This window comes from Protopterus annectens, chromosome 7.part1, assembly GCF_019279795.1.
Source record: "Protopterus annectens isolate FY-2018-M chromosome 7.part1, PAN1.0, whole genome shotgun sequence".
Taxonomy (NCBI): domain Eukaryota; kingdom Metazoa; phylum Chordata; order Ceratodontiformes; family Protopteridae; genus Protopterus; species Protopterus annectens.
The window spans coordinates 159,121,304-159,144,127 of NC_056740.1; the positions used below are offsets into that span (position 1 = coordinate 159,121,304).

Here is a 22,824-nt window from a genome sequence, read left to right on the forward strand (position 1 = left end):
CAGCAAATGCCCAGAGTTCCTGTTTTGCCCAATTATGTGGAGGGGGCAGTTTGATTCATTTACATAAGATTTAACATGACATTGTATTATAGTGGCATATTCATTTTTAGGCAGGTTACCGTAAACAGAAAGGTTTATAAGTAAGGCCAGCTATAGATACTGGGTGGGGTGGGGTGGTGGTACGTCTAACTGGCCCAGGATTCATTTCAATGGTTATGCAGCATTAGCCTCCCAGATTAGTAGTACAATCCAGTCTTTTGTTTGAGCAACATAACTCAAACCATTGCATAATTCCGCATACAGGTTGGCTTAGAACACGGGTCTCTTGGCCATAATGGAGAACACTGGACTGAAATAGTGTATTTGCATAGCAGTTGAAGTATTATGGCAGAAGCAGAGTAGTGCACATTCACACTGCTGATATAAAATTTAAAATCATGAAGACACTATTTTAGTTCGGTGTTCTCCATTATCTTCACAGTTGTTACCAGAAAAAAGAAGAACACTCAGTGCCCTGCTAATAACTACCAATCAATGAATATTTTTGTGAACCTAAGTTACTGCCTGCTGCTACAGAAAAATTTTCAGTGAAGAAACCAGTATGAAGTGAAATAGACTGCGAAATAAAGCTAATGAAATGCATCTTATTTTCTGGAATATAATGAAAACAGACAATCTAACACCTTTTTCCTGCTGTAGGTGCTATCATACCGTCCAAATCTATATTATGAATCTGTGAACGTTTTATTTTTTTTTTGGTAACTACATGCATAGCTCTCAACCTTCCAAAATGAGGAACACTACCTTTCATAACTTGGAACACATGGGCAAAATGTGGAACACGCCATTACAGCTTACTAACAACTTTATTTAGGAAGCTCATGGGATAGGGACATTTGATATATTACGTAATAGTTCTTTTAATGAATTAGTATAATTCCATTCTGTTTACGATGGCTATCAGTTAAAAAAAATGATGACACTAAATGTGTGACAGATTCTTTCAATCTGGTACTTCGAGGAACATGAATGTTTTAAGTCTGCAAATGAGGAACGTTCCTCGTAATGAGGTACACTTGAGAGATCACATGGAAAGGGGATGATTATCTAATATTATATTCATCTGACGATTTAAATGTATTCCCGCCCCGGTTTTCCTGGAAAGCTTTTGGATTCCTGGATCTGTGAAGCCTGACAAATTATATGCTTACTGTCAGTTAAATATCCAAAATCCACAACAGATTTATTCCCTAATGCTAAATAACATACAGAAAAAGGGCGATAAAGCGCACTGTACGCGTTTGTATTCAAAGACGTGCATTACGCTCATTGCGGTGTTCTCCATTATCACCCGGCTCTCAACCCTCTTTATCCAGAAACAGTGATAAACGTCCCATGATGTAATCAGGATAATTTTGAAATATTTGTAATAGATGATTTGCGGCATTGATAGAATAGGAGGAACGAACTGGCACACGTTTTTATAAAACATGTAATCTGAAACTATAAAGCGTATCGTTGCTGACTTCAATCCGTAACATTAATTAAATAAACAAAATTACATATTTTAAGGGAAACAGAAAAAAAATCAAAACTTCAGAAAAGGGGCATTTGGGAGTTACACGTCAACCACTAAAAGCGTACAAAATAAGATTCTACTAAACATTGACCAAACAATTACTGTTTCTTATTTTTTTAGATAACAAAGAAGGTGGGATAAACATCAAACAATAAATCAAAAAAATTAAACGCAACAGTTAAATTGCAGTTTTTCTAATATTTTCTATTTGTCAAAAACAAGACAGTGAAGCGAGATAACTAGGTCCCACGGGATTCTGACTATATACAACAATATAAAAAATATCGTAACAGACTCCCAAACACTTAGTTATCCTACAAATTACTCCACGGCTACATAAATAAACGAAAATGAAACTACATTTTCCAGCGATTCTACCAACACGGTGTAAAGTATGCGATACTTTGGCGTTTTTATGACGTTTGCGGTGATACTTTGACCTCATGAATATGGCGGCGATGTAGTAAAATTCTTGGGTTATATTTTGAAATTAACGCAAAATTTAGAATGGAGAAAAAGAAAAAAGTTCTCGACGTAACAGCAGCTTCGGTATGTCAGTGCTTTATAGTCTACAGTTTCCTGTAGTAGTCTTTAGAAGTTTTGTGTTGTCTGCACACATTTTCTTGCAAAATATTATCACTGTTTTGTAAATGAAGCAAAGATAGTACTGTTTTATTTCGTGTTTGTGTGTACTTTACTTGGGAAACAGAGATACCAGTGAACACATATCACAGCATGCATGCCAATGGGGTTGCTGATCTCTCCCCTCACATTGCACCAAAACAAAAAGTATCTCGGTATACGCCAGTGGGTTGGAAAGTTGGTAATGTCATCTGCATATCTTGAATGCAGTGAAAATACCACAGCTGCGATTCATAGAGCAGTGCTAGTATTCAAAGAGTTTGTTGCAATTTGACATCATTTAAGAATCCCCTGCATGACTGCTACCAAATGATAAAGCAGAAAACAAATAATTCAAACAAGAAAAAGTAGCAGACAGTGCAAGCAGTGCTCAAACAGAAGTGTGGGAAGAGGAATAGGGTTATGGGAGATTGCTAAGCTATCGATATAGAGGTCATGTCAATCCTAGCTGTTTCATCCCAATGTAATACTATAGATACTCTGGTCAATATCTATTTCCAGGAGCATTGTGGGTGATATCCCCGTAAAGAATTTACCGTGCCCCATCCACTCATCCAGGTTTCTTTTGAACAATGCCCTAGAGTTATTCTTCACATGAATTGGCAGCCTATTCCAAAGATATGTCATTTGCTGGGAGACAAATCTGTCCCTCCAGCACATTCTATTCAAGTCGCAGGCCATATTTAGGTCTTTGAAACGGGTAGCTCTAATCCCATTTGCCTTGGATGTGCAGCAAATTCATTAAGCATTAATGGAGTTCCTCACAGTTAGGGACCATTGTTGTCAACCATCCATCTCCATGCGAGGAACACTAGCCCTCATAATGTGGAACAAATGGACATAATTTATTAGTTATTTATTTAATATTTGTTTATCAGGAAAGTCTGACTGGGACTGAGGCCACTTTCACTGGAGGCTCAGAAAGAAAGGCTCCAGTCACATGTCTTTGGAATGTGGGAGGAAACCAGAGCACCCGGAGGAAACCCACGCAAACACAGGGAGGACATGCAGACTCTGCACAGAAGGCATCCCAGCTGAGAATTGAACTGGAGAACCTCTTGCTGTGAGGCGACAATGCTAACCGTTGCACCACTGCTCCACCCAAACACATACTAATGGTTTACCAACATCTTCAACTAGGAAGATCATAGGATGGTAAAAATATGCCTGGTTTTCTCATTAAAAATATCTTAAAATGAATTAATGTGAATCATTTCTATTCACCATGGATATCATTTAAAAAATTCCTAACACTGAATGTGTGACCCTTTCAATGTGGAACTTCAAGGAGCATGAGCTTTTTAAGACCCCAAATGATGTACGTTCCTTGTAATGAGGTATACTTGAGAGGTATGAAGGAGACTGAGCTGGGTGTGTTGCATTTCCTCTAGGCATACAGGAGACTGAATGAATAGTGTACTGGTCTGGAGTACTTTAAACATGTTCTGGCTTAGGAATAGTATCAGTCCATAGGTTGGTACTAGGCTATCGGCTCTAGGGCCTATGCAAGCCTAGCCATAACAATTCTCTGGATATTTCTTCCCACAATATTTACTTCTCTGGACCCCTGTCTAGTAGGGTGACTGACATGATCCCCGGGGTGAATTTCCTATCTCCCATCCAATCATCAAGGTTCCTTTTGAAGAGGGCCAAGGAGGCACTGTGCTTGACATGTATGGGCAGTCTATTCCAGAGTATGGGGAGTCTCTGGGTCAGGGACCTATCCCTCCAGCATGTTTTGTTCATTGTGATGACAAGGTTTAGATCCCTGATTTCTTTAAGTGGAGCATGTCCAACAGCTCGGGGTTTGACATGGCCTTGTATGTTAAGCAGAGATCGCCTCTGAGTAGATGATATGCCACAGAGTATAGCTGGAGTTATTTTAGATGGTCAGCTTATGGCATCTGCTTTAGGCCTGTGATTCTTTTAGTGAGGTATTTCTGTGGCCTTTCCAGCTGTTGCAGATGTCTTGTGAGGTACATACCAAAAGGGGCATTATACTTTATAATGGGTCTAATAAGGGATGAGTACAGTGGGACAATGACCTCCTTTTTTCTGGATGAAAAGCCCTTAGCGATGATGTATGCCACATAGAAGGATTTCCTGACTATTGTGGCGATGTGGTTATCGAATGTGAGACCACTGTCCACCTGTGTCCCTAAGTCTCTCATCACACTTTCGATGTTTAGTGTCCTGCCACCTATGTGGTAATTCATGGGTACATGTTTTTTTCCAAAGGGGATAGCTATACATTTCTTGGCATTAAGCTTGAGCCCATGGTTCTGGCACCAGGCATCTGTTTCTGTAAGGCCCTTTTGTAAAATATCCACATCATTTGGGGATTCAATAATGGCTCCCATTTTGCAGTCATCTGCAAACTTTGTTAGCCAGAGTCCCTTAGTGATGGCCTGTACTTTAGAGAAGTAGATGCCAAACAAGAGTGGTCCCAGGACTGAATCCTGAGGTACTCCACTTGTCAGTTGTCTGGAGCTGGATTTGGAGTCGGCTACTTTTACAGTCTGGGTTCTGACAGTAAGCCAGTTGGCAACCCATTGAGTGATATAGGGATTTATGCCCAGCTTAGTAAGTTTATCTATGATTCCAGAGTGGGGGATGGTATTGAAGGCCTTGGCGAGGTCCAGATAGGCTGTGTGGACCGCCTTACCCTCGTCCACAGCTCTGGAGACTGATTCAAAGAAGTCAGTCAGATTCAGGAGACAAGATCGGCCCTTCACAAACCCAAACTGCGTGGGGTCCAGTGTGTGAAGGTTGCCAATGTCTTTGTTTATAAGTTCCATGATAATGCGTTCCGTGCCTTGCAGATCAGGCTTGTCAGACTGATGGGACGGTAGTTCCCGGGATTCAGGGCGGATCCTCCCTTGTGGAGTGGGATAACTGTAGCTGTGCGCCACTCAGTGGGCACGAATTCTGAGGTGAGGCTATGATTAAACATGACACTTAGTTGAGGTGCCACTTCATTTTGTAGTTCATGTAGTACACAGCCTGGGCTGTCATCTGGTCCCATGAATGCTGTATTCTTAGCTTTGGAGAGTGCGGTTTCTACCTGTGTGGCCGTGATTATCGGAATTTGGCAATCTTTTGGTATTGAGATGGTCCCTTTAGGGGGTGAGAGGGGGGTGAAGTTGGCACTAAATCGATCTGCCAGGATATTGGCAATATCCTTGGGATCAGTACATTTAATGCCATTCTGTTGTAGCTTAGAGCAGATCTGAGCATTGCCATTTAGATTCTTGACATAACTATAGAATGCCTTGTGGTTGTCTTTGGAATCTTTGGTAATTTTATTTTCATAACTAGCTTTTGAGGATTTTATGAGGGATCTCAGCTTCTTACTGAGGCTGGTGAGGGAGTTTTTTTGCATCCTGGGATTTTCCTCTTTTCTGCAACCATTCCTCAGGATAACAAATGAAAACAATACTAAGCATTTTCAGAACTCCTGAAGAGTGACAGCAGGCTCATAAGCTGGTTATTTTTTGACATGTAAAGTCACACTTGGTATTGTCATTTCTCATGGAATGGCCAAGTACAAACAATTCAGCTGGTTGTGTAACATGTAGTAAACTTCTGTAGTCCCATCCTGTGGGACCTGCAGGGGTTCCCAAGCATGCTGAGAAAGATAGTCCTTACAGCAAGTCCAGAGTATGACCTTCTTCTAGTGGATTATGCCTTTTACACCTCCTTTGGGGATATCTTCAGAAGATACCCAGATCAATTGTATGGACCCCTTTCAACATGGAGTAGTTATGGCTTTATGTACTCTGAAGTCCTTTTAGATTGCCAAGCATCTTGCCGTGTTATGGGGAATGTGCCCAACTACACTGTGAAAAACTCCATTAGTGCAACCTTTGTCTGTACTCTCATTCTTTTCGTTGGTACCCAAAGCCCATGACTGTAGGTAAAAACAAGGACACTGACTGACAGATCATGCGTTTTGTTCTATGACTCAACTCTTCCATCCACACCACAGTCAGCAATTTGTGCAGTACTGCCACCGGTGCAGTGATCCACTGGCTAGTTTCCCAGTTCCTTCTACTTTGACTTATAAGATCCCAGGATATTTAATCTATTCCATCTGAGATAGTGTCTCCTAGGATGTTTAATCTATTCCATCTGCTATAGCTACTGCTACTACTTCATCTGCAGGAATCAGTTTATGCTTTTTTTGGGGAGCGAAATGTGATCTGTGCTTTGAGAGTGCCTACAGCTGTCCAGGTTCCTTCACATTCAGCTGGGAATCCATTCTTTACACAATGGAGATCACAGCCCTTGCTGAGAAGGTAATATCTGTCTGTATTATATGTAGTAAATATATCACAGGATGGGATTCGTAGATGAGCAGTGCTAGTATTCAAGGAGTTTGCTGCAAGAGAAGGCTCACAGCTACAGTAGAGATGCATATGGTATTTTTAAGAATCGTCTGCATGGCTTTTACTTATGCTGATTAATGCTGTGCTGTGTAGTGTATGTCTGAATACCAGCCACAAAGTTTCAGGCATAGAAAACGTGCATGTAGACAGTTCATTATATAGAAGTAATATAGCTGGAAAAATATTTCAGAGTAATCAGGCACAACATGTCATACTGGCGTAGATGGGTTAAGTGAAATGTAGGCTTGACAAAAATACAGGATGTATTGGTTTGTAGAAACTTTAAGCATTTGGCAATGTAGTATGCTGAGAATACTTTGTTACTGTGACAGTACAATGACGTGGTTACATAAAGAAATTAGAAATGGTAATATTACTTGTAAAAATCTCACACTGATTTTCTACAGTAAAATAATGAATTGGTGGTGAAGCAGACATGTCAATTGCATTTTGGAAGACTAACACTGGCAGCCTACCCATACCTCATTAATGACTTGTGAGTATTCTTGTACATTGTTATGTGAAATACACTAATAAGGGTTGGGAAACTGCACAGTATCCAGTCATTTCTAGTTCATCAATTATCCAGCAAAGATGTACTTTTTGTATAATAATTAGTTCATATGTAACATTGTTTTCAGTTAGTCAGTTTGTGAAACTGTGTTAACTATTTGAACAGTCATATATACACTGTAGCAATTAATAAAGTAATCAATAGGCAAAAGAGCATGGTTGTGGATTAGAAGTACTTCTTTGTAGGAATAGTTGGAATGAGATGGGTTAGCTGTTGTACAGAACGTAGTGCAGTGCTTGTAGACATTTTGATGACTGTGGGAGGGATTTGGCTGGAATTTGTGGAACTGAGGGTAAGCATGAGTTTGTGGAGAGGTACTGTAGATTCTAAATCAGTAAAATAGTTGTCAAGTTTACAGAGAGGTACTCGGGGTTGTAAATCAGTAAAATAGTTGTCAAGTTTACAGAGAGGTACTCGGGGTTGTAAATCAGTAAAATAGTCGTCAAGTTTACAGAGAGGTACTCGGGGGTTGTAAATCAGTAAAATAGTCGTCAAGTTTACAGAGAGGTACTCGGGGTTGTAAATCAGTAAAATAGTCGTCAAGTTTACAGAGAGGTACTCGGGGTTGTAAATCAGTAAAATAGTCGTCAAGTGTACAGAGAGGTACTCGGGGTTGTAAATCAGTAAAATAGTTGTCAAATGCTTGTGCCAACCTTTTGAGTCCGGGCTGTGCAGAGAAGGGGGATTGTTTAAGGATATGTTGACTATTGCTAATGTGCTTTGAAGATGGATTATTAATTTTATTTTTATTCATCCTTTGTTGCCTGGGTTAGTCCCACTAGTCTAGTGACCTCTTTCAGAGGCTACCCAAGGTGGTTTTTATACTACTAGGAAACATTTGACCAAGGCATTTGGTCTAGGCAGGGCATTATCATACTGTTTTGATTCTATTTGTAATTTGAATCCAGAAACATTTTGGTTTTTAAACCAAGGTTTTTCATTTGTACCTGCTGGGCAGGCAGCTGTTGCTAGAAGTCTCACTGACCTAAAATTTTAACTTGGATTTCCATATTTTCAGTGCATTTTAGATGATTTAAGTATTGTTTTTAATTTAAATGTATGTGGTGATAATAAGACCATTGATTGTCGATCAGGCTAGTCCCACTAGATCGGTGGCCTGTTTTCACACTGACTAGGGGAAATTTGACCAGGGCACTTGTGAACGTCTCCTCTTTGGAGGACTCTTTGTGAGGTGATTACTAGTTGGTGTCAGAGGGGTGTTACCGGTTGGTGATCACTGAATGCGAGATGGAGGCTGTGAGTGGAGATGAGCTAAATGAGAAAATGGAAACTGTAATTCAGAAGGAAGAATATGCTTTGGAGATGAATATCATAACATCTTGGGGTCTGGATGACTCTGTTTTACAAAAAAAAAATTGATTAAGCAGAACCACAGGAATCTGAGACCATACAGTGGAGTGTGGAAAAGAACAGAATATTTGGCAGTGAGGAGGTAACTGAAAGACATAAGGATGCTGTAAACTATACTATAGATGCAGAGGGGGCATGTCTGGCCAGTTGAATAACTGGCTTTAAAGGTATGCTGTATGTTGTGCAGCAGAAAGATGGAGAAGAGAGTGGTAAACGTACTGACAACATTGTTTCCAGAGTAAAAACTTGTGCAGCTGCAGTAGTTGTTTCCAGTGAAAGACTACAGAAAGAAAGGGATGTGCAGTTGCAGAGGAGACAGACTGGAGCTGTTGATAGCTGGAGGAAAAGGCCTGTGATGAGGGTGGAATCAAAGTATGAACAGCAAATAAACAGGTACTGTGTTTTACACACTGTTGTTATGCCCTTATGATTCATTTTATCTGATATTATGACACGTGTGTGTGTGTGTGTGTGTGTGCGTGTGTGTGTGTGTGCATGTATGTATATATATATATATATATTTATTTATTTATTTGCATTTGTTAACCGGGTTGGTCCAGCTGGGTAAGAATTACCCTTTTTCAGTGGAGACCCGAGGGGAAAAGCCCCAAACAGACATACAAATATATACGAATAGAGACAAATTTACAATATTACAGAGGAAAACAATATTATGGGTATAATGGATAAGAAAAACAAACAATGAAAGTTTGAGAATATGAGTAAGGTAGGCCAGAGGCATGCATGCAAAAGATTTATGAAAAGGTGTTACATATTCGAATACTTAAATGTTTGAATCGCTAAAGGTCAACCTTTAGTGATCGAACATTCAAAAGTTTGAATATGTAAAAAAATAATATTAAAAAGAAAAAGGAAAAGGTTTAAGCAGGGGGGCAAGCTCCCCCTGCATCCCCCCCACATGGGGGGCTGCTCTCCCCACATCCCCCACTACTTAAATATACCAACTCTGAGATTGCACTTCAGTGCACTACAGTGAGGAAATGGAAAATTTCACATTCCCTACACTATAGCACGATCTTGGAGTTGGTATATTTAAGTAGCGGGGGTGCAGGGGGGTTTGCCTCCTAGTTATACCCTTTAGTTTTTTTTTTAATTTTTTAATTTTTATTTATATTAGAACATTTATTTGTTCGATCATTAAAAGTCGACCTTTAGCGATTCGAACTTTTAAGCGTTCGAATATGTAATATAGACCATATATAACTGAATCTTTGTGTGAAATAACTTTTTATTTGAGAAACATGTTTATTAAAATGTAAATGCAGAGTTAAAAGAATAATGTTACAACTTGGAGTAACTTAGAGGGAAATGAATTAAATTAGTTTTTTTTCTAGGCCTATGTCAGGATGTGCATGATATTAAAAAAAAGCTGTGGATGACAGAAAAGTGTGGACTGTGGCTGTGAAGCTGATGTAACTTTAAAAAGAGAAAATAATACATTTAAGCATATGACTGAGGTGATAGTAATACCAGGTAAAAAAAGACTACTAGGTACTGGGATAGCCAAAAACATGTTTTTTCCATGTCGTAATGAATCGCATTTAATCCATGATTGTTCAAAAAGAAGGTGTGGGTAGTTTGAGGAGTTTGGGCATTCCAGAAAAAAAAAAACTATAAGCCATATTGTAAGAAGTTGTGAAATGAGGAGTATTTTTGATGGACTGTTCACTAACTAATGAATAAACACAAAGTGACAAAAATGAGTGGGAAGAATAAGTTTTTACAGAAGAAAGGGTGACAGAGTATGATGAAAGGGTGAGAGTGGGGGATGAAGAATTACTTGGTAAAACTATAAAAAAAGATGTACTCAATGAAGTCCAGAAACTAACAAATGAAAAAAAAATGCACAAAAAGATGGAATACAGGTTTGGGGTGAAGAAGGGGAGATGTGAGTTCGGAGTCAGAAAAAAGGTGGCATGTTCTTTTGGGTGTAGGGTGAAGAGAAAAAGGAGGCTGAAATATGAAGTGAAAAAAATCAAAGGTGTGAAAAGGTTAATGTAAGTATCGCATCACTGAATGTGAATAGCATGAAAAGTGATGTTAAGAATGATGGTGTTTGATGTAAAAAGATGCAGAGATAATTTGTTTAGTTGATATAAGATGTACACATACAAGGAAAAGGATGGAATTTGAGATGATGTGAAAAGAAAAGTGGTGTGACTACAAGGAGTGGTAGATGTTCAGGTGTTGCAGTATTACTGAAAAGTAAAGATATTAAAATATTAGATGTAGTGGTGGTGGCAGGGAGAGTTTTAGTGTGTGATGTAAGAAAGAGGCAGAAGGATTTAGAATAGTAGTTGTGCATATGTTTACAAAGTAAATGAAAGAAAAATGTTTGAGTAAATTTAAAAGTATGCAATAGATGCATTATAGTGATGGGAAACTAACTGTAATTTAAGAAAGGAGAAAGAAAAAATGCACAAGATGTAAACATTTAGAGAGAGATTGTAAAAATCGTAGAATTAAGAATAGCAAAAGAAAGAGAATATACTTATAAGAGGGTTTGTATATTGTTTACACATTAAATGAAAATGGTAAGACATAGATTTACAGAAGCAAAGTTTTCAGATCATAGGGCTGTATGGACAATAATAAGTGAGAATGACAATGTATTGAAAGAAGGAACGTGACGATTGACATGAAAAATTACATGAACAAACTGTGTTAAAATAGAGGGCAAATCTGGGAAGACCATAGGACATTGAAGCCATTTCATGACATTTTGAAAAGTGATGTATGTTGTATAAAGAAAATTAAAAAATATGAGTGTGTATCTTTATATGTGTGTGGGAGTGTGTATGTATGTATTTATACATATAAAATTAGGAGGAGACCAATGACATATAAGCAAAAAGAAATTTATGAAAGAATACTAGAAAGGGGCGGGGGAAGTCTTGAAGAAAAGAAATTATATAAATGTAATAAAGAAAAAACAGAATGATATGTAGACAGAGTATTACTTGAAAGGGAGAAAAAGTGTTTCCCCATTTTTAGGTAAGTAATTGAGGTATGAGAGAGAAATTAATGTAATGAAGGATGGAAAAGAACAGTTTAAATATAAACAGCAAATTATGGATATAGTTGAAAAGTGTGTTCCAAATATTTATGGGAGAGAATATAACGGGGTTTATGGAAAGTAAAGAAGATGAAAAAGGAGATAGTGGAAGAAATGGGGAAACAAGAGGGAAGAGTTATAGGATGCTGTAATGGAAGGTAAAGCAGAATACATACTAGGTCCATTTGGATTAGAGTGGAGTTCTTTTTTTTATAAAGAAGTGTCAGATAATGAAAAATGTGTTTTGAGAAATATTGAATGAATGGATGGGAGAAAGTATAAAAGATGAAGAGAATTGTAAGGGGGTTTATAAAATGTATGTGGAAGAGGGGAAAAGGGAATAAATAAAAAAACTGGAGACCAACTGCACAAGAATAATGGAGATCATGAAAGAAAAAGTGGATGGAGATGTGTATGAGGCTAAAGGGAAGAGACCATGAAAGGCTAATGATGGTTAAAATAAGATGTTAAGTGTGTAGAAAGGGGGGGGAAGGAGAAGGAAAATGAACAGTATATAGCTAAGGTATGTGATAGTATTGAACATGGAGAAAAGAACAACAAGTAGGATAAAAATAAAGATAGTAAGGACAATTCATGAAGGTGGATGGTAGGAAACAAGACCGGGAAAAAGGATAAAGCAGGGTTGTCCATTGAGCATGTGGCTGTCTGTGATGGTAATGAATGCAGTTATACAAACATGTATATGAAGGTTAGAGGATGGCAGGTGGGATGTTAAGGAAGGGATAACGTTACCGTTAATGGCAACCTATGCAGATAATTTGGTTTTAGTATCCAAGAACAACTATTGGATGAAAGAGGTACTTTTCAGAACAGAACTTTTGCATGTAGTAGGATTATAGTTAAATAAGTAAAAAAGTAAGGGGTTTGGAAATTTGGTGAGACTGGCAGGAGTTAAATTTTATCAGATATGAAAGTGATGCTCTAGGGATTAAGTTTGTAAGGAAACAAATAGCAATAGCATAATGGTGAGAAATTTTAAATAAACGTGTGTGTGTGTATTTTTATTTATGTGTGTGTGTGTGTATGTGTATATATATATATATATATATAAGTTGACAGATTGTTGGAGAGTGTTTCAGACATACCTAAGAAAAAGACTATATGTGTTAAATGCAGATATTTTAGGAAAGCTAACTTACTTAGGTGGCCTGTATATGTTTCCAAGCTGTATGGAAACTGAATTGATAGTGTGACGCATTGTTGCCTCCCAGCAAAAGGTTCTTTGGTTTGATTCTCAGCTGGACTGCCTTCAGTGTGGAATCTGCATGTCCTCCGTGCATTTGCATGGGTTTCCTCCGTGTTCCAGTTTCCTCCTACATTCCAAAGAGATGCATCTGGAACATTCCCCCACTGGGCCTTTGCTGAAAATGGGCTCTGCCCCAGTCAGACTTTTCCAGTAAACAAATGTTAAACAATTATACCTAGAGTCCACTATAAAAGACAGTGGGAAAAAAAACAATTACATAAGTAAGAAGCTGATTAGCATATGTTTTAGCAACAGTTATAAGGTTACACATAGGAAGGCATATTGTTATTATACAGAACATTTTATGTACATGAGTTTACACAGCACAAGTAAGGAGGTAAAAAAAGAATTAATTCCAACACAACGTAGAGGATAGAAAATTATCAGAAAAATGTTTTTAGTTGAGAAGTATTAAGACAAAGGGAGAATAGTATCAGTTTGGATTGGAGCAAGGGCAGAGCCATTGGTTTTTCATGAAGATTTTCAAATGTTTCTTGAAAAGGTTTGTGGAAGTAAGGGATGTTATTTCTATTGGAAGTTTGTTCCAAGTATTGCCAACAGCATTAGAGAACAGGCAGTCCCCGGATTTGTTGTTGGATTTTATGGTGGCTACTTGTAGCTTCTTAGTGGGGAACTGCGGTAGCATTGTCGCCTCACAGTTAGACGTTGCACGTTCGATTCTCAGTTAGAGTGTCTTCTGTGTGTCGACATGCGTGAATGGGCGTTCCTTCATTGAAGGTTGTGCATTAGGCCCGGCAAGCCAGCACGTAAAAATCTACTGCCAATCATTAGCGGACCGGAGTTCCGCTGTGGCGACCCCTAACTGGGAAAAGCCGAAAGACAGTTACTTGTAGCTTCTTAGTGGATCTTAGGGTTGCTAGATTTTTATAGGAATTGAAGAGATTACAGAATATTGGAGTATTTGTAGGATGATGTAAGATTTTGTGGATAAAAATGAGTTGCTGGAAAAGTAGTTGGTTTTGAACCTCCAGCCATCCTAGAAGTTTAAGGTTATGGCAATGGTGGGTTCGAAAAGGGGCACCGGTGGCAAATGTGGCTATGTTGTAGGAGGTTGCTAGTTTATTCAGATTGCTTTTGGATAGGTTAGTATAGATAGGGGTGGCATAGAGAAGGGTGGAAATGGTGGGTTTGGGCAATAGAAATCTTAACTGTGGCTGTGAGAAAGGGCTTTATTCTGTAAAGGAATCCAAGTTTTCTATTAACTGATTTAATAGTTGAATTAATGTGTGTGTCAAAGTTGAGATTGTTATCTATTTTTACACCCAGGAGTTTGGTGGTGGTGTCAGGAGCAATTTCTGTGCCATTATTTGATGTAACTATGAAAGTGATGGGGGGGGGACTTCTGTATGGGAGAAAACAGTAATAATTTAGTTTTTTTTGGGGTTAAGGAGGAGACATCGTTGATGGAACCAGTTTTCTACTGAGGTAAAGACTTTTTGTGTACTGGTTTGGAGTTCTGCTGGAGAGGATGCAGCACCGATTAGTGTTGAATCATCTGCATATTGTATGCAGGTATTGGGGAAGGGAGATTTCAGATCATTAATGAAAATAGTGAAAAGGAGTGGTCCTAGAATTGATCCTTGTGGGACTCCAAGGGTGATTGGAAGCTGAGAGGATAGGTTGTTGTCCCGCAGGACTGCTTGTTTTCTGTTTTCCAGGTGGGATTGGAACCATTGTACTACGTGAGAATCAAATGAAAGTGATTAAGTATACCTGTCAATAGTTGGTGGTTAACCATATCAAAGGCCTTTGAGAGGTCTATGAAGAGAGCAGAAGACAGCTGGTTAGTATTCCTATTTTTATTAATGCAGTCTGTAAAGGATAGGAGAGCAGTTGTAGTACTGTGGAATGGTCTGAAGCCATGTAGGCAGTCCACTAGTAGGTTATTTTGGAGGAGATGATGCAGTAGTTGACGGTGGATACATCTCTCCATAATTTTTGCTTAGGGAGAGAGAAGGGCTATGGGGCGGAAGTTTGAAAGTTCATTTGAGTTTCCTTCCTTATGCAAAGGGATATGATGTGAGACTTTCCAGATTTATGGGATGTAGGATTCAGAAATGGTTCTGTTTATTAAGATAGAAATAGGGTAGGCAAGTACACCAGCTGCCATTTGCAGGTATTCAGCTGGGAGGGGTCAGCTGATGGTGTACATGGTTTAAGTTTAAGAAGCGGGGAGTGTATGAGAGATGTCTGAACAGGCTGGAGGTGAAATGTCTGGGGCAAGTTGGATAGTGAGGGTAATTTGGAGGTGGTAACAGGTGGTAAGGTATTTGTTAAAGATGTCAGCAATTTGGTTGGGAGAATTTTGAGTTAAATTAGAGGGGGTAGGTGTTTTGGACTGTCCTAGGTGGAGTAGTTTATTGATTCCTGACCAGAACATTTGTGGGTTTTGCTGTTGGGTCTGTTGGAATCTGAGGTAGTAGTTTTTTTTGTCAAGGAGTATAGATATTTTTGTGGTATTACGAAGTTGTCAAAAGTTTAGGTGGTCAATTGGGTTTTTAGTTTTTCTCCATTTGGACCAGAGTTTATTTCTTAGTCAAACGTTATGCCTTGTGTCCTTGGAAAGCCAGGGAGCCAGTTTGTTCTTAATTCTAACAGTGCAAGCGGGATCATGGTGATCTAGGATTTGCAAAAATGTTTTGTTAAAGAATGAAACTGCTTCATCAAGAGGTACATATTTTAGAGGAGACCAATTGCAAGCTTTAAGCTCATCTTGGAAGTTAACTGGGTTGAGAATTTTCTTGTTTCTGGTAGTTCTAAATATATTTGATTGGGACTGTGGGTCTTTTGCCTAGAAATGAAAGTAAGAGAATGGTCTCTTATGTCGTCGGGGAGTATACCTGTTTTATAAGCAATGGGGTTACTATTAACTAGTATCCAATCTAAGGTGGTTTGTTTCTTGCTAGGTTTGTGGGTTCTGGTAGGGAAGGTAATGGTTTGATGGAAGCCAAAAAGGTTTATATGAGTAGTTGGGTTTGCAGAGGTACAGCCATTCCAGTCAATATTAAAATCAACAAGAAGTATGGTTTCTTGTGGTAGGGACATGGAGAGCCAGCTAAGGATATGTTCAAGAGTACTGATGTTATTACCTGGGGGAATATACGAGCAAATAATATATATGGATTTATTTGTATTAATTTGGAGTTTAGAGGTTAGAATTTCAGCGTTATTAGGTGGCGGTGGATGTATATCTAGTGAGGTGACCTTCAATTTAGATTTGAACAGTATTGCTACCCCACCACCCTTTTTATTTAGACTGTCAAGTCAGAGAATGTTATAATCTTGAGGGACAATGTCATTGTCTTTAGTTGTGGGTTTAAGCCAAGTTTCAGTAAGGCATAAGATGTCAGAAGAATAGGTGTCTAATAGGGCGTGAAGCTGAGTAATTTTATTATTTACACTGTTTATATTGAGGTGACCTGTAAGTAGAGAGTTTGGGCTTTTTGAGAGGGTGAGGGGAGTGGTAGTATTGGCTGAAGAAGTATTAAGGGTGGTAATGTTAGGACCAGGGTTAGGATGGATGTCACCATGTAGAAGTATACCATTTTGAGGGTTAAATGATAGTTTGACAAGTTTACATAGAAAAGAGTCTCCTTTTCTTATTTGGTGATATTTAATATGGATTATTCTATGAAACTGTGGTAGGAGGTAGGATGAAGAGCATCTTATGTTACTGTGTGTTAGAGAGGCTATAGGAGAAAGTGGGCTTGTTTGTCTTAGGGGATGTTGAATTTTAGCAAAGGTTAGGGATTCATAGCAGGTTAGGCCATAAGATAACAGTAGAGAGGTAAGCCCAATGGACCAGAGAAGAATGTTAGGGAGTGTTGAACAACAGTGGCTATACATAGTGAAGGGTATGGGGAGGTGGAGAATAAGCTATTTGAAAGTACTGAAGGCCAGTTACGTGGTGGGGCTGTTATAGGGAATATCAGCTGTTGAACAGTTAGGGTTAACAAAATGGAGTCAAAAATGTTAATTGATAATGAGAAATGGAGTGGGCTAATTGGTTGATGAGGGTTGGGGGTGTGGCTATGGAAGTATAAGGTCAGGTGCACTGGGGGTGGGTGGGATTTGGGGGTAGGGGAGCGGAGTGAACCCGCAGGGAAAACTGAGCGGGTAGAGCCAAATGATGGACAAGCCACAGTGACAAAAAAAAATTTGTAGCTGTAGAGGATTACAGCTAGGAGGTAGGTGTTTCAGTCGAGAGTAATCAGTGTAAACAGCACCTGATTTCAGCAATATGGTCAGGGTAAAAGGTATATTAGGTGAGTTAGGAGAGGATAGGGATAGAAACTGGGTAGGAGAGCTTGAAAAAAGGATCTAAACATAGTTATATTTGAAAGTTACAAAGTATCCATCTAGCCCTGGTATAGGGTGCCACCTAGTGGCTATCGTAGGAATGGCAGCAACTTTAGTCAGTTAAGGGATTAATAGATAATATTAGTAGAAACTATGGTATGGGCTGGGCATACAAGCGGTCTGCGGTCGGCTGCTATCTCGCTCTGGCAAAGTGAAATACCTAACACATAACCTAGCTACAGTTTAAAGAATAATATTTAAAATAGTAGTAGGCTACATACACTGAAGTATTTATTTTAGGGGGCTATCACTCCGACGAGCACCTTGAGGGTAGTGGTGTCTTCGCAGGAATACTTGGTGGTGGTTATCTTTCCAGAGGTTGCTGAGAACCTAAGTTGTATTTAGAGAGATTTTAGAGTCTTTCCTGAGTAGGAGCCTTTGGGTAGTAGACTGTAAAAAAAAGGAAGAGCAGTAATATCAGTGAAAGTCAGACAGTAAAGGGAAGGGTAGGAAGGACTGGATAGTGTAAGAGATAAACTAGATAAGGCTAGACATGAAGGCAAAAATACAGAACAGTAAAATATGGAGGTGGAGGTAACAGAAGGCCAAAAGCATAAATAAGTAAGTAGGCCGCTGTCCTGTTTCAACGCTGCAAGGTAAAACAAGGACCGAGAATGCAGTAGCATTGTGTGCTCAGCCCACTGTGGCCGGACATAATCATCAAATTGGAATAAGAGGTGGTTAACAGATGGGGAAGTCTGTGAAGTGTAATGAATGGATAGCAGCAGTAGCAGAGGGGAAGAAAATATTGGAAAACAGGAGCAAAGACAGTGGTGCTTTGGACTGAACCCACTCTGTGGGCACACACAAGCAACTAGTGTTACAAGTTAGTTATCAGATAGGGTAGTGAGAGACATACAGCGAAAGGACAGCAGCAGTTGCAGAGGGTTGCAGAGGTACAAGCAAGCTATATGCAATTCAAGCATCAGAATGCATTTATCAGAAAGGTACAAACAAGCAATTTACAATTCAAACCTTCAGGAGCATTTATAATCAACCCATACATGGAGACATTAGAAGTTAAATAAACAAACAAGGGGAGCCTTTCTTAGTACACGAGCTATTCAGCACCCCACAATCACTAAATATGTTAAGTATTGACTAACAATTATTTCATTTGGCAGACAAGTCGTCGAAGTAATGTGAGCTATATCTGTTATTAACAAGATAATGCAGGCTAGAATGAAAAAAAAGGAAAAACAAAAACAAGCGATATAGACAGTGTGCTTCAGCGCATTACCAAAATGTAACAATCAGTCAGAGTTTAGCAAATTCATCGCATTTAGCACATAACAAATTATTGGTCAGAGCTAGCAGCCTAGTTGGTAAGGCATTACAAGGACTATCAGTGCAACAAGGGTTGCTTGCCTACCACTAAATGTTTATAGCGTGCCTTTCAGCAAACGCCTTTCTCACAAACAGTTTAAGCATATATATTGACTATTCAGTAGGTTTAACACCAGACAACAAACAGAAACAACCAACAAGGGTAAAAGATATATTAGGTGAGTTAGGAGAGGATAGGGATAGAAACTGGGTAGGAGAGCTTGAAATAAGGGTCTAAACACGGTTAGATTTGAAAGTTACAAAGTATCCATCTAGTCCTGGTATGGGGTGCCACCTAGTGGCTATCGTAGGAATGGCAGCAACTTTAGTCAGTTAAGGGATTAATAGATAATATTAGTAGAAACTATGGTATGGGCTGGACATGCAAGCCGTCTGCGGTCGGCTGCTGTCTCGCTCTGGCAAAGTGAAATACCTAACACCCAGAAACGTGTTAATATAATAAAGCAACCCTTCCTCTTTTTGTTAAGTGCCATGGAATCTTTTACATCCACTAGACTGATGATTCGCTTTGGCGAACCCTAATGGGAGCAGTCAAAAGGAGAAGAAGAAAAAAAGCTGCCAGTAAGTCAAACAGATGGAGCTTCAGTTTAACATGTCATCTAAAGGAGGGCACACTCAGGAGTGCAGCACACTCCTTAAACTGCACTAAAAGTGTTAGTACTGAAGAAATTAATCAACTTAATGGTGTGGGAATAGACCCTACAGCCTTCTGCACCAAAAGCAAGTATGTTACTACTGTTACTGATATTGCTATTTAATCCCTACTTTGTAGACATCCTTGCTACATTTGCTGTGGTGCGCAGCAGAGAAATTATACAGACTTCCAAACAGACTTTAGCAAAGTATTATTATTTGCTTTGTAGCGAGAAGGATGCATTGTATAATTTGCAAAAAGATGATTATCTTAGTATTATGAAAGCCAATAAGGAAGGAAGGGGTTGGTGATTATCAGCAAAGATTATTTCAACTCTATTTGCATTATTACCTAAAGAGACTGACTACATTGAAGTGTCTGTTTCTGGGATTATTGCTGCACACAGAAAAGTAGATAGTATATCAAGATATTATTTTTTATCGACTTTAAATTTTTCATGTAACATCATCTTCTTTTGGCTGTTCCCGTTAGGGGTTGCCACAGCGGATCATCTGTTTCCGTTTCTTTCTGTCCTCTGCATCTTGCTCTGTCACACCAACCACCTGCATGTCCTCTCTCACCACATCCATAAACCTTATCTTAGGCTTTCCTCGTTTATTTTCTTTTTTAAATTTTTCATGTATATGCCCCTAAAATTGGGGTTCTTATTGGTATTACCAGTATACATAAAAATAGGACCAACCCATCTTTTCATCCTGTAGTATCAGAAGGAGAGCCCAAGACTGAACTGTTTGTGAACAAAAAGTTGAAAATGTATTTATATAAAGAGGATATTGTGATAATGATTTGGTGCACTTTTGGGGTATATTGAGTAAGGTAGGATTGTTTGTTCACTACAGTGGGCAAAAAGTTGAAAATGTATTTACATTAAGAGGGCATTGTGATAAGGATTTGTGCATGTTTGGGGGTATATTGAGTAAGATCTTGACTCACAGTTAAAGGATTGTTTGTTTATTCACTACAGTGGACATTTAATCACTTTATTCACATATGTCATCGGAACCTGGAGTTGAATCCCATGGGGGATGTCTAAATGTCCCATCAATTTCCACCTGAGAAATTATTATTTGCAGTGTAGGTGGTTTAATTTCAAGATGTAATTTTTTAGAGTAAATACTACAAGTAAATGTGTTTGTAAATTTGATTTTGTCTCTCATAATTTTCTATAGAATTGATATTTATGGTAGTTTCTGCTGTCATTTTATTGATGACTTGTTTGTGATGTGGTGTCGAAACAGATTAAAGTTTGAGAAATTTGTAATGGTACCTAATTCACACAGATTTTTTTTAAGACTTACGTACAGCATTAGTTTACATTCTGTAACATATTTGGATTTTGAGTTGACTTTTGAAAAGGAATTTAATACTCATTTTCTAGGGTATATCAAAATCCCATCTTTTTAATAGTTGCTTGCAAAATTACATTTTGCTTAACATACAGGGATAATGGCTTTATGAAAGAAATTTTGGTCTTAAAGAAGTTTAACATTAGAGGATATAGTGAGATGTGTTTGACATAATAGCTAAAAAGGCTATTGCATTGAGAGATAGTAAATATCCTCCAGATTTGAGTAGTCAAAATTAAGTACTATCCAAGAAGGCAAATCCTTATGGTAACAGCCCATGTATGATTGTGATCCATACTACAGATGCAAAAACAGTTAAAGATGTGATTAGACATAATGGAAAATACTTATGAAGACTGAATAATTATGTGAAATAGTTGGGGCAAGACCCAGATTTGTCAACATGAATAGATCTGAAGGCTTTGGTAGAACTCCAGAATAATGAATATGCTATTTTGACAACAAATAAAGAAAGGCATGTATAAGTGTGTACCATAATCTTCTTGTAGATTAATTTATGAGGGCCTAGTGGTGTTTTAGGACATTTAAATCAATCTCTTTCTGGTAACAAACATTACACTTGTAGCAGCACATATGTGGTTTATGTAGCCATATGCTGGGAATGCAGTTGCTTTTATGTAGTTAAAATAAGTAGAGATAGGGTAAGAAAATATTTGAACATATGTATTGTTTATTAAAATGAATGACAAGAATGCTGCCTTGTACAAACATAAGACAGTATGCACAAGCTGTTAAGTTTTTTACTGTACTTGATAGCAGAAGAGTATGAAGCATCATTGATGCAACAGAACAGTAGCAACTTCAGTTAAATGTAGCTATGTTAGCAGGTTTGATTGAGACTGTAAGTATTCAAAACACTTTAAAACTAAGATCTTTGAAAAAATTATTTTTCCCTTAAAGTTGGACAGTGTTAAATGCTTAAATTTTGTCATGTGGTTTATTGCTACCAATGAGAGCATTTAATATATAAATAAGTTCTGATGAAGTGTCTTATTTTCACATTTGGTGAGATAAAAGATGCTTAACTTTTATTTATTAAACCTGTGTGTTATGTCTAGAGGCTTTTTAGTTTTAGTTGTTTTGATGCTAGTTATACAGGTTTTGCCTCTTTCTTTTGTTTGGTATACTGTTTTGCAGTTACAGAGTTTGTGCTGTTCCCAGAAATTCAACCCATGTAAGGCATTTGGTTGGCAAACAGAACACAACATTATAAAATGAGATACTAAATTAGCTTTGGTTGTGTTTTGAATAAATAGCCAGTTGCGTGACTGCTAGAGGCTTACCAACAGTTAAAGATAATGCTTACAGTCGAGACCAGGGTCTGCAGCTACATTAATAAGTTGGTAAGAATATTCATATGCACAAGCTTAAGATGTGATAGTCTCCTTTTGCATTTTATTGTATAAATATACTCTTAAATTTTGTTACCAGAGTCATAGTCAAACAAAACTTTTCCTTTGTAGATGATTCTTTATGTGTAGGTAGATAGTCCAGGAGCAATAAGGAGTCTTATAATGTTGTTGACGATTGATGGGTTGTTACACCGCCCCAGCAAAAAAAAAATATATATATATGTGTGTGTATATGTATGTATATATATATATATATATATATATATATATATATATATATATATATATGTATATCTTTGTCTTTATATAGCTATATCTATCTATGTATATATATATATATATATATATATATATGTAATGTGTATATATTTTTATATATCGTGTATGCATATCTATATATGTATATATATCTATATATATATCTACGTGTGTGTGTGTATGCCAATTTCACTATTTTTGTTAATGTCAATTTAAAACTTTAGTGTTCATGTCCTTTTCAATTTTCTGTTTGGTTCAGCGGTGGTACAGCGGTAGCGTTGTTACCTCACAGCAAGGGGTTCTCCCATTTGATTCTCGGCTGGGCTTGGGGAGTGCCTTCTGTGTGGAGTCTGCATGTCCTCCCTGCGGTTGGGTAGTGTTCGAAAGACATGTGTGCATAAATGGGCGTGCCTTCGTTAAAGGTTGGGTGTTGAGCTGGCACCTCGGCGTTTCGTAAAAATCTACTGCCAGTCATTAGCGGACCAGAGTTCCGCTGTGGCGACCCCTTACCGGAAAAAAGCCAAAAGACAGCCACTCTGTGCCAGGAAGTAGCTTTTTAGTAGTATAA

The 22,824-nt window shown here is 38.2% G+C and overlaps 1 protein-coding gene across 1 annotated transcript in view; it reads left to right on the plus strand.

Annotated features, from left to right (window-relative positions):
- The first annotated feature begins 1,978 nt into the window (after positions 1 to 1,978).
- The window catches only part of CCDC174 (coiled-coil domain containing 174), a 1,254,027-nt gene continuing 1,233,181 nt past the window's right edge, over positions 1,979 to 22,824 (plus strand). The window contains exon 1 of the mRNA XM_044078610.1: positions 1,979 to 2,128. Coding sequence (XP_043934545.1) covers positions 2,087 to 2,128 — 42 coding nt within the window. The 5' untranslated portion in view covers positions 1,979 to 2,086. The remainder of the gene's footprint in view (positions 2,129 to 22,824) is intronic.